This window comes from Ziziphus jujuba, chromosome 10 (genome assembly GCF_031755915.1).
Source record: "Ziziphus jujuba cultivar Dongzao chromosome 10, ASM3175591v1".
In the NCBI taxonomy this organism is placed as follows: domain Eukaryota; kingdom Viridiplantae; phylum Streptophyta; class Magnoliopsida; order Rosales; family Rhamnaceae; genus Ziziphus; species Ziziphus jujuba.
This window is the reverse complement of record NC_083388.1, coordinates 17,364,983-17,375,956: the sequence shown is the minus strand read 5'-3', so window position 1 is coordinate 17,375,956 and position 10,974 is coordinate 17,364,983. Positions and strand designations below refer to the sequence as shown.

At 33.7% G+C, this 10,974-nt stretch overlaps 2 protein-coding genes across 3 annotated transcripts; both read right to left on the bottom strand.

Moving 5' to 3' along the window:
* Positions 1-1,300: 1,300 nt before the first annotated feature.
* On the bottom strand, positions 1,301-4,460 carry LOC107411436 (shugoshin-1). 2 transcript variants are annotated; one of them, XM_025070516.3, is made up of 9 exons: positions 3,674-4,460; positions 3,533-3,570; positions 3,270-3,378; positions 3,151-3,174; positions 2,955-3,023; positions 2,508-2,549; positions 2,346-2,418; positions 2,180-2,240; positions 1,301-1,792 (listed from the first exon to the last, which is right to left on the bottom strand). In XM_025070516.3, the coding sequence occupies exons 1-9, from the start codon at positions 3,836-3,838 to the stop codon at positions 1,480-1,482; spliced, it is 894 nt and encodes a 297-aa protein (XP_024926284.3). In that variant the 5' UTR covers positions 3,839-4,460; the 3' UTR covers positions 1,301-1,479. The 2 variants fall into 2 exon arrangements, with proteins under 2 accessions (XP_024926284.3, XP_015874505.3); XM_016019019.4 differs by having other exon boundaries at positions 2,346-2,430; positions 3,674-4,435.
* A 1,443-nt stretch (positions 4,461-5,903) lies between these two features.
* On the bottom strand, positions 5,904-10,433 carry LOC107410035 (uncharacterized). The gene is made up of 13 exons (XM_048469144.2): positions 10,177-10,433; positions 9,775-9,946; positions 9,623-9,685; positions 9,369-9,474; positions 9,077-9,181; positions 8,922-8,998; positions 8,730-8,847; positions 8,515-8,587; positions 8,110-8,301; positions 7,309-7,429; positions 6,793-7,014; positions 6,663-6,718; positions 5,904-6,110 (listed from the first exon to the last, which is right to left on the bottom strand). Exons 1-12 carry the CDS (start codon positions 10,242-10,244, stop codon positions 6,671-6,673), a joined length of 1,365 nt encoding a protein of 454 aa, XP_048325101.2. The 5' UTR covers positions 10,245-10,433; the 3' UTR covers positions 5,904-6,110; positions 6,663-6,670.
* Positions 10,434-10,974: the final 541 nt, after the last annotated feature.

Here is a 10,974-nt window from a genome sequence, read left to right as displayed (position 1 = left end):
CTAAATTAAATTAAACATTGAAAAAAAAAAAAAAAGATTAAACTCAAACTCTTCTTTTTCAAAAATTAAAATTACATTGACAATTTTTTTACAGGTAAAATCTGATTCCAAGTTATCATAGGCCCATCCAAGTTGCAGGTTTTTTTTTTTTTGATTGATTTGTATGGCCTCTCTGTCTCCTCTTTGATATGATGTCCATCATACACTTAACCTATTTTGTATAAAATATTAAAAAAAATTAATTAGTTTCAATAATAATCATAAAACAGAAAAGTAAAACTAAATGACCCCACACGGTTTCGATAAAAGATATATAATCTGGTGCGATGGAGACTACAAACGGCTTTTTGTGGTCTTGACCATTGAGTTCTTCTAAGTCACATGGATAAAAGGACAATGTGGTTTCTAGTTGGTAACCACTAGCAACTGGAAAAAAAAAAAAAAAAAAAAAATAATTTCTGTGGGTTCTTTTGCAAATTACCATGCCTTGTACAATGCATATGTCTCAACATTTATTTGTTTGCGTTTTGTAAATTACAAAAATAGAGATTATTTCTTTCATTTCTCTGTTTAAACTTCAAATTATTTGTACCAACCTTAAGCAACTGGGTATGTCATTGTCAGGCAACTCAGTTTAGAGGAAGAATTCAAGGAGGAAAATGTATTAAAAAAAAATATATGGGTTAAAAACAAGATGGGGTAGATAGATCCAGAATGTTTTCTTATCTAACATCATCTGACTTGGCAGGCCATGAACTTGAAACTTGATATTCTGTCTGTAAAGCCCATCGACCTATTCTGGCTCGCGTTGGGTTTTTACAAGATGGGCTTCTTTGCAAACTGTTCATGTTAACATCTGACAACATGGTCTTGGGGTGAAGTTTCTGCATGACTACTGCTTGGGCTGTGTTGCTCATAGGATTAACATGCATAGTAATTGAGTACATTGGAATGATGATATCACGGTATGAAAACTTTGATGACCGGTTTTATGTTCAAATGTTTATACCATTGATATACATAGATGGGTCCGCTTTCCATTTCTTATCGGTAAATTGTTAAAGATGGGAACTTTACATGCAGAACATCAAAGCGAGATAGATTAACAGCTCTATCACAGCATTATCTTGGTATCTGCACTCCAAAACCTTATTAGTTTTAACCTATTGAAATTTGAAGTAAGACAAGAAAATCTTGTTAGCAACCAAACACAAGCTTCATGGGGAAAATTGTCATCACCAACGCAACCATTTTCAAGTACTAAATAATAAAGTTGTAAACTTTGTAATAGGACATGAAGTAAACAAGATATAATCAAAGCTTTTTCTCATTTGAATGAAATGCTTGTGTCAGTTAGAAAAGGCATTAGAAAAATAATCACAACAGCGTGGCATCACATTACCACATCTTACAAATAACAAATATTTCAGTGATACAAACAGTATGGAGGATAGCATAAATATACATTATGGATATTGTTCACTCTTTTCTTCTCATTTTAACATTGAGAGGGACTTCCTTGTAGGACTGAACCTTCTCCACCGCTCTGCGCAACGGTCTTCCTATTGAAGATCTCTGTGATACTCCTGATTCACTTCTTGATGAGGCACAACCAATTTCTTCTTCTTTCTCTTCTTTTACAGCAGAGGCATGTAGTGGAGTGGACCATTCATTAGACGTTGGATTGCTAAGAGCCTCCGTAGCAGAAATTTTAACATCATCTATCTCAAACAAGTTTCCTGGTTCCCTCTCATGGGATTTAAATCTAGCAGATTGCCTCCTCAAACAGCGCCTGAACAAAAGGGAAAGAGGCTCATGGGCAAAGGGTTGGGAATATAAAAAAGATGAAGATAAAAAGAATGTTTCTAAAAGTAGGCGTAAGTGCAGGAATCCAACACAAGTAGAGAGTGACAGAATCGAATAACCATGACGAGAGGCAAAAGCTTGACACAAACTACAGTTCTATGTTGGGGGAAAACTAACATGCATAACCTTTTCTACATCTAAATCAAACATTTTTCTTCCTGCATCGATTTTTATAGTTCATAATATGTAATTGAAATTGTATCCAGTATTGTATATATCTTTCGGGACATAGATAGATGAAATCATGCAATGTCAATTTTGTGTCCATTCAAATCCTTGTGTACCATTCTGCAAGACAGTACTGTGGACTAACCTTTTGTTTTCAACCTTGTCTTTGTCTTCTCCTTTTTGGCAAGTGCTTGAAGAGCCCATAGCTGTAAATTAGACCACATGTTAACATAGCAGAAGCAAAATGAGGGGAGAAAAGTTGAATGACCCAAACAAAAAACAGAGAGGAAATATGTGGTCATCAATATTACATCGACTTCTTGTTGTACGCCTTCTGTTCTGACTACATGGTTTGTCATCAGTACTAGCTGCAACTAAAGCTGCCTGTTGTCCTTCCTTGAGCCAACAAATTCAAAATTAGGATTTAACTCCATGGATGAAATATATATAAGCAGAAGATTTTGCTTACATACCTGACGAGCAATCTTATTATGACAATTTACTTCTGCTTTCCCCTGGAAAATAAAGGACCATTCATCAGGTTCAGTCTTTTCGTTGGGTGGAGGAGGAATAGTAGTTACATAAAATGATAACTCAAGAGCTCACCATTGGAGCATCAATTTAACCATGCAGAAGTTCTGAGTATGGCATTAAAGTAATTGAATTACTAGAATTGCATAGTCATATGCACATCTTTAACAGCTGAGGTAGAAATTTCACAAGTTAAACTATATTACAAAGTTGGTGAACCAGCTATTTTGCTAAAATCTTTTATGTAAATTATATAAAATTGTAGTTCCTTATGTGACACAATATTGAGTAATCCGTGTTTACACTCATTTATTGGCTTGTTTTCATTACATTTAAAATTCAACAAAACAGTTGCAGTCAAATGGTAGAATATAAGAAAAAATTCTAACCTCCAGTTCCAACTTCTTTGCTCTTAGTAAAGCATCTTTGCACAATAGTTCATGCTGCAATGCTTTTACCTAAAATTAAACAAGAAGAGATCAATAAGAAGCTGATAAGAAATATGGGAATGGGACTCCATTCTCCACAGAACAGTCAACTTGCAAGTATTTTCCAGGAAGAGTTTGGAGTAAAAAATTAATTTACCTTTTCTCTTCCTAAATGAAGCTCCTGCAAGTATGCATAAAAGAAATGATATATCACTGACAGTTTAAGATTTCCATAGGTGAGATTCTAATTAAGAGAAATTCTAGAAGCAAACATACAGCTAGCATCTGGCTATTTGATTGAGCAAGATTCCAATTCTGAAGCTGCAATTTCTGAAAACTGGCTCTCATTTTTTGCAACTCCTCTCCACTCAATTCTATGATTTTACTGTACAAACGTAATTAAGGAAAACCCATCTGCTATTTGGTTGCTCAAAAAGAGAAAATCCATCTATTTGGGTAACAATCTTAAACAACAAAGAAAAACCAATAAAAAACCAACAGAGAAACTGTAACAACATGGAAGAAGAACCGAAGGATACTTTCTTTCTGCGAGAAGTTTCATCAAAGTGATTCTTTCCTGGTTCAGAAATTCAGAGCATAAAAATTCCGCAGAGCAACTGTGATGTGCCACAAGTAAAGAAAAAAAAAAAAAAAATCTAAATTTGAAGTAGAGATCATACCCTGATGAGTTGGTCAACATAATCCTTATCAGGTTGGTAAATTTCCTGGGGCTTTTCCTCTTGATGAGTAGTGGTTTTCGTGGCCTGCGAGTTAGTAATATCGGACAGCTTCTTCCTCATTATGCTGCCAAAAGACGCTCTCTTGGCCATTCTCTCACCTTTCATATTTGTCCCAACTAGTCCCACAAAATCCCGGTTCCAAAAAAACTTCAAGAAACCTCTAATGGGTATTCAAGAATTGCAGTCCCAACAATAAAAAACAGTGGTGAATTGCGAAAGCAAAATTGCACAAGTTAAAAAGATTCCTTGTATAATAAATGTGGGATATATTATACCCAAGGAGGGAAATGAAATTCAAAATACTTCGAGTGAGGAATAAATTCCGGGAAAAAGAAAAGGGCTTTTAGAGTTTATGATTCAAAAAAAAGAATATGGGCAAAGAAAGAATAAGAAAATTTCAATACCAGAAGCGCGGTAGAAACTGAGGACAAATTTATAGAGGCAACAATTTTATGCGCTTTTAGAAATCGAAGATGGAAAAATTGTGAAGATGGGTAATGAGCAAAAAGTCAAATTTGTGACATCGGAGTCTCTTGTTTATTTTTATTATTTTTTCCCTTGTCTTTCTGTGAAACAAACGGTTTTGGATTATGAGAAACTGAGAGAGAAAAAGAATGGATGAAAGCGAAGGAACAATGAAAGGGAAAACCAAAAGGAAAAAAGGAAGCGAGCCAAACAGAATGCACAAAGCAAATTACTTAAGGCTTGGAGGGAGGTTCGGTTCCACAACGGCTTCCCAAAGCGAATCCCGAGCCTAATTTTAAAATTCCCAACGTTGCTGGTTCTCGATCCCGTTTTAAATTTTTTACTTCCAAGTCTTTCCTTTTTTATTTTTATGTTTCTAAATAAGAATGTTATAAGCAGTCCTAATTGGTAAATTACCTGGCTAATTTTTTTTAAAAATTTTTTACTGCATAAAATTGTAATAATGAAAATAATTCCTCTATAATTTTCATCATATTTTAACATATCAATTTGCATGTTTACTCTCTGGAACTTTTATCTTTAAAATATTGTTTAATGCACTTTGATGAGTTCCGAATACAGACATGTATTTGTCCACAAAAAAGGAATTCTTTTTCTTTTTGCACAAATAAACACTTGGATGCTTCTTTCATAAAAGATAAAAACACTTGGATGCTGACAAACAGTAAAGCAAAACTTTTTTGGGATGAAAAAAAAAAAAAAAAGCATATGGCTGAGAAAGGTATTCTTACGATCCAAAATTAATTTTGCACATTTTTTTGGGCATGCAAGTTAGAACTTCTATAACCCACAATTTGTTCCTTCCTTTTTTTTTTTTTTTCCTATGCAATTTGTTCCTTCTTGGTAACTACAATTTTAACATTTTTTGACATTTACTTGGTAAGTTCAAAGTTAACGTTGTTGATGATAAAAGTTAGATGCAACGAAAGTACAGCGGTAACAGATTGTAGTGTTCTCTCACATCTGACAGTAAACTATAAGATTAAAGCAGTAGCTCTGAACAAAGTGATACCTTCTTCTTTATTTATTTTATTTTATTTTTTGTGGGTTTAAATGAATGAAAGTGACATCTTAGTGCTGACATAAAGAAGCAAATTTTTACGTCAAACTCAGGTTTGGTTGAAACTGAGTTTTAGAAGACTTCAAACTTGGAAACCGTCCCTCGTCCATCAAATCTGCAATTTTTATCTTTCTTTTTTTTTTTATTTTTTTGGGTAAATCTGCCCTGTATATTGCAGCCATCATAGTAAGAATACCTCATCCTGCATAACTTTTGACAGATTCAACTATTGAATTACCAGACTAAGTGGCTTCGTATTCAGAAACTTGTGCCTTAATGGAAACCTAAACCGTAATTGCCATTCCTACATTTCTGACAGCTTTAATCTATCCCTCCTGTTTAATCAAATTTTGTTGAGCTCATGAAGAAATAAAATGAGTATGTATGCAACATGCTCAGTTTGCTTGACCAAGCAAGGTCTTCGATTCGACTACAAATAACACACTCCCTAAGCATGAAGTAATGGTGAATAAGTGCAGCCAACTCGTGCGTAACCTAGTTGCAGCCTTCATGCAAGGTGTCGAAAGTTCTATCCAAAACAAGGACAAGGTGAGAGATTGAGATAGGAAGTGAAGGACCAAGACCAAAGGTATTGTGCAGACACTTCAACCCAAAAAAAATATAAGAAAAGAAAAAAAAAATTATATACATTTTGTATTAGATTTTAACTTGGAACAATTTATACAAGGCAGGGAGGAGAAAAGGGCTAAATCTCTGATGCTTCAAAGCCTCCTCCATAATCTGGCTTACCTACAGTCAAAAAGGTGCTTATCCGACTCGCCCACCGCTATGTTCTGGTGGATTTGAAATTAAGCTACCCATCAAAATTTCCTGCAAATACCAAGTAGCCCAAAATATGGAGATGTTCCAAAAATATAGTAGAGACTGAACAGGAGTACAACTGCATAATGGCCACAATTAAGGAGAACCTAGGATAAACATTTAGCACACAGCATATGTGGCAATGAATTCTATTGTCAAGATATTCAAAAAAGAAAATGTAAGAAATGGAAAACTACTGAATGCAGCTCCAAATACTAGTAATGCTCTACTTGAATTTATCAAGGTATTTTTCCTTTTTCTGCTTCTTCAATTTCATACAAGCCTTGCAATTAACGATTTTATAGATCACAAATAATGTGTAATAAACACAGATAAACATCCCAGATAATAAATCAGAGTATGTATACCCGACTATTTAACTTTCTTTTGTTTCCATTTTGCTATAAGTACATTTTTTCTATAAAATCCTCTTTCAGAACACATTCACAAAGTAACATACACCACAAAGCTATATCCTGTAGAGTAAATTAGAGTATATAGACCTTTTTAAGTTTCTTTATTTTATGTTTTAATCATAGTTGGGGGTGTGAAGGTACTTACTGACAAATTTATGTCTGGATGCTTCCTTGAAGAAAATATGAAGCCTTATTTCGCACCTGCAACATATAAAGATAATTTTAATATGACAATCTTAGCATATGAGACAGAACAGATAAGTTTAATTCCACACCTTCGACGCAAAAGGCCTCAAATCTGTGCTGGCGATCAGACAAGAACAGTTCCTAAGATATAGATTCCACATTTCATTGAGAACTGGCTTGTCTGCTAATAGTTCATTAGAACAGAGCCAATTCTCTGTCAAAACCAGGTAAATGTACATCTTGACGAGATCACAGCCTTTTTCTTTCACATTGATTGAGATAAGTAATCTCAGGATTTCTTCATCAGCAACCTGAGGAGAAACATCAAATCAGTCAACTTTTAATACTGAGTTGGCATGATAGCTGTAGACTTTCTGACAAAATTTTCATAGGATGCTGACAGCCAAACACTTGTATTAAAGATAACTAGTGGCAGTTTGAATGGCTTTTCCTGATGGATATATGACAATGGAAACATAGCTGCGACTAAGCCATATGACTGCTAAGGTTTTTAAATATACGCAGGTAAACCACATATAGAAGTTCACTGTGGACATGTGACAATTAATATGTGCATATAGCTAAGAGAGGATAATATGAACTACCTTGTAATCAAAGCAACTCAGAAGAATTTGATATGCTACTGCACTTCTGAGTTGTTTACTGCGAGTGTCAACTCCTGAAATGCATTCCACTATTCTTAAGCAATTCAAGTCCTTAGGAACTCTGAAAGAAAACAATCAGCAACAGTAAGGGTGAGATGAGAAAGAGGGAAAGACCAAAAGACAAGCAACACAAATAAGCATTAGTTCCATCAAGATTCAGTAATTCCAACGAAGGACACGGAGAACATTTTGTAATCATCACATAGAAGCTCAGGCGTGACACCTTGGAAATGTTTGGTACCTAATCATTAAATTTGAGAATCTCTTTTTTCAAAAAAAAAAAAAATGAAAATAATTAAAAAAAAGAAAAGAAAAAAAGAGATAAATATAAAAATCTAATGACTAATTGCACTAACTTTAACAAGTAGGCCGTACTAATTACACCCTTAAACCTCTTATGACCAACTTCTTAAATTTTTTTTTTTTTTACAATTACTGATAGTCCTTCTATTTATTAGGAGAGTTTAGGTTAACAGATTTAGTAAGACAACAACCAACATTTAGTATTCATCAAACTTCTCTGAATGCTAAAATTAACATAGATCAAAGAAAATATATTACTCAGCAAACTTTTACAATGCACTATGCAAACAAGAAATGTGAAAAAGTCATGAAAAAGATTAACATATCTGCACCACAAATTACAAATGAGGATTCACCAATCCTCCTAGCAACAAATTCAAATGAATTATAAGAATTAGTTGAGCATCTAATACAATAAATTAGGATAGCATTGACAACCTGCAAGCAACAGATTTTGCTATTTCTTCACAGCAGGCTTTCCATTCTTTGTCTTTGAAATAATTGATAACAGATTGCATGCAATCGTACAAAAGCAACATGAGGCCTTGAAGCTTGCGGTCTAAAAATAAACAAATAATGACTTCAACTAACTCTGCAGCGTCTGAGGTTGAAAACATAGACAATTTACTCCTGTAAGAGATTTAAAGGAAAAGAATCAAACACACTTCAAGCTTGCCATGAGCATTGCATCAGGCAGAGTCCATTTTATGTCGCATTATGTCTATTAAACAGCATAAAGACATCCATAAACATCAAAATATAAATCAAACGCCAAACGTGTCATGTACCGAATGGATGGCAGTTAAATGTTTACAAGAAGATAGTTCCTGTAACTTTACTTACCTCACATGACAAGAAACAGTTACAAATTTGATCCAGGCTCTAATGTTTTGAGCTGGCCCTTCACGACCAGAATCTGGAAGGAAATTAAAAGAACTCAGAAGGGGGCAGTAACTACAAACGGAATACTTTCAGAATCCTATATACCATTAGTATCATATCAGAAAGAAACAGAAAAATAAAGGGAAAAGGAAAAAAAAAAATTTGAATAAACTTACCAGTAAGGGTAGCGTCAGGGTGAGGTAAAAAATTAAAGAGAAATCCATAGACTTCAAGAGCCCCTTTCAGTTCAGCATAGCTTGGAATCCAAGTTATTTTGACAGGTTGTAGGTCATCCTGTTATGTAAAATTTATAAATAACATTGTTTATTTCAAATTTCGTTTCAAAGAAACAAAACAATGCAGTCCACCTCTTCTTTAGATGAAAGAATAGCACACCAGAAGTCACAGGCGGATATCCTCAACTCTTCTTTTGGTGAATACAACACTGAGAAAACAAAAGAAAAGCACATTAGGAAACATAACAGGTAATCAAAGGCAAACTAGGTACAATAAATCAACTCACTCAAATTAAAGGTCCAAATGAGAACTGACTCTTCTACATGACCACATGTAAAAGCCAGTTTTGAAAGCCAGCCATCAACCAATAGTCCTTCAAGAAAAGAGTTCCCTGCAACAACATAATGAATAAGTGAGTGCAATGTTTTTGGTTTTCCTGGTCAGAGGCTACATGCTCTGGCTTATACATTATGAGGGGAAGTTCAAATTGATTCTTAAACCACATATCAATCCATATTCTTAGTAGGGTAAAGAAAGGGTGGTCACTAATATTAATAAGGGTAAGTTAGATAACCAACCATTTTCAGTAGACAGTTCAACCAGGGAATTAAGCTTATTACTCATAAAAGACTGCAAAAGACCACAACTTTTAAGCTCCGGACAAACTAGGGGAGGTGGGGATTTCTGCAATTCACCAATTTGAGCAAGAAATAAGGCAATGCCCATTGTTGAGAAAAAAAAAAGAAAAAGGGGGGGTTATCTACCACAATTTTTTTGTTAAAAGTAATAAACATGATGAAAGGTAGCACAAAGATATCCATTTAGTTAAAACCTGGTCTCCAAAAACCTGCATTCCCCATACAAAGCTATCTTCGTCAGCATCTATTTCTGTAATCTGCATAAAGGAGTTTACATTCACAATTTCGTAACAAAACGCATAAAAACTAACACCACGTGCATTATTAACAGAAAAAAGCTATTTGCCTGGTTTTGGCACTCATCGACAAGTTTTGATAAGGAAGCCTCTTTGATATCCTCTTCTTCATCAGAATGGTAGTTTTTTAGCGCCTTTGCCTTTTTAGCCTCCTTCTCAACAAGCTTGTTTTTCTCTTTGTAGAAATCAGTCAAAAGGTCATCCAACCCAATAACCTTCTTCCTAGTTCACACCAAATAGATCATGTTCTATGTAAGGCAATTTTACTAAATTCCTCAAAACCTTATCCTCAATTATGGGGGTAAAAAATTTGCTTTTTTAATCAACTTAAAAGATTATACCAAAAAATATAAATAAATAAATAATAAAACAAACACTATTAACACGAAAGCAACCCTAAATACCCAGATGGAAATTTTGGTGGGAAAACTAGAGAAGAAGAAAAACGAAACCTTTTCTTAGCAACAACAGGGGAAGTGAGGAGTGGATCTTCAATCTCGAAATCAAGGCGATCATCCATGTCGTCCACAGTCCCTTTCTCAGAAGCTTAAATATTTGTTGGGTCTCTCTTCTTCTCCCTCTGGCTTGTCAAAATAATTCTTCTGAGGGAAGCGCCAAATTTATTTAAGAGCACTTCAAAATGCTTCCATTTTCTTATTCAATCGGTCTTTTTTTTTTTTTTTCCGACCCAATGAACGCCAAAAAAAACCATTTCGTTTTTTAATATTTATCTATATATATTATAAATTTTTAATACATGCTGAAAATAATTTAATATAATTTTAAAATAATTAATATGATTTAATATTTTTATTTTTATATTTGTTAAAATATTTTTAAACAATATGAAAATAGATAATCAATCATTTTATGTCTAGTGAATTCACCATCCATGTAAACCCGGTTCATCTATTCGTTACCAGTTCAATAGTAAGAGTGCTTTTCCTATTTTCAGGTTATTTTTATTTTTTAATAATATTTTTGGTCGCGCCTAAAATTCCAACCGAAGATACTCGCTTCTCATAGAAAAATATTATATTATTTATAAAAAAAAAAAGTTACTAAAAGAAAAATCTAATAAAAACAGTTAGTTAATTTTTTTTTTTTGACTGATTATATGATCCTAATCATCTTTTATTTTTCGATAAATTTGAATCCGACATAAAAAATATAGATAGAATTGCTCATATTAACTGAACTAACTACACTCATTTAAATTGTTTAAATTTTCATTGACAAGAGAAAAATAC

Excerpts from the sequence above, each read along its gene's own strand:
- LOC107410035 (XM_048469144.2), bottom strand. The coding sequence starts at position 10,244 with ATGGATGATCGCCTTGATTTCGAGATTGAAGATCCACTCCTCACTTCC. Across the intron at positions 9,182-9,368 it reads TGAACTGTCTACTGAAAATG|GGAACTCTTTTCTTGAAGGA; the intron begins GTTGGTTATCTA and ends ATGTTGTTGCAG. Across the intron at positions 8,588-8,729 it reads CCCTGACGCTACCCTTACTG|ATTCTGGTCGTGAAGGGCCA; the intron begins GTAAGTTTATTC and ends ATTTCCTTCCAG.
- LOC107411436 (XM_016019019.4), bottom strand. The coding sequence starts at position 3,838 with ATGAAAGGTGAGAGAATGGCCAAGAGAGCGTCTTTTGGCAGCATAATG. Across the intron at positions 3,379-3,532 it reads AAACTTCTCGCAGAAAGAAA|TAAAATCATAGAATTGAGTG; the intron begins GTATCCTTCGGT and ends ACGTTTGTACAG. Across the intron at positions 2,431-2,507 it reads ATAATAAGATTGCTCGTCAG|GAAGGACAACAGGCAGCTTT; the intron begins GTATGTAAGCAA and ends TGTTGGCTCAAG.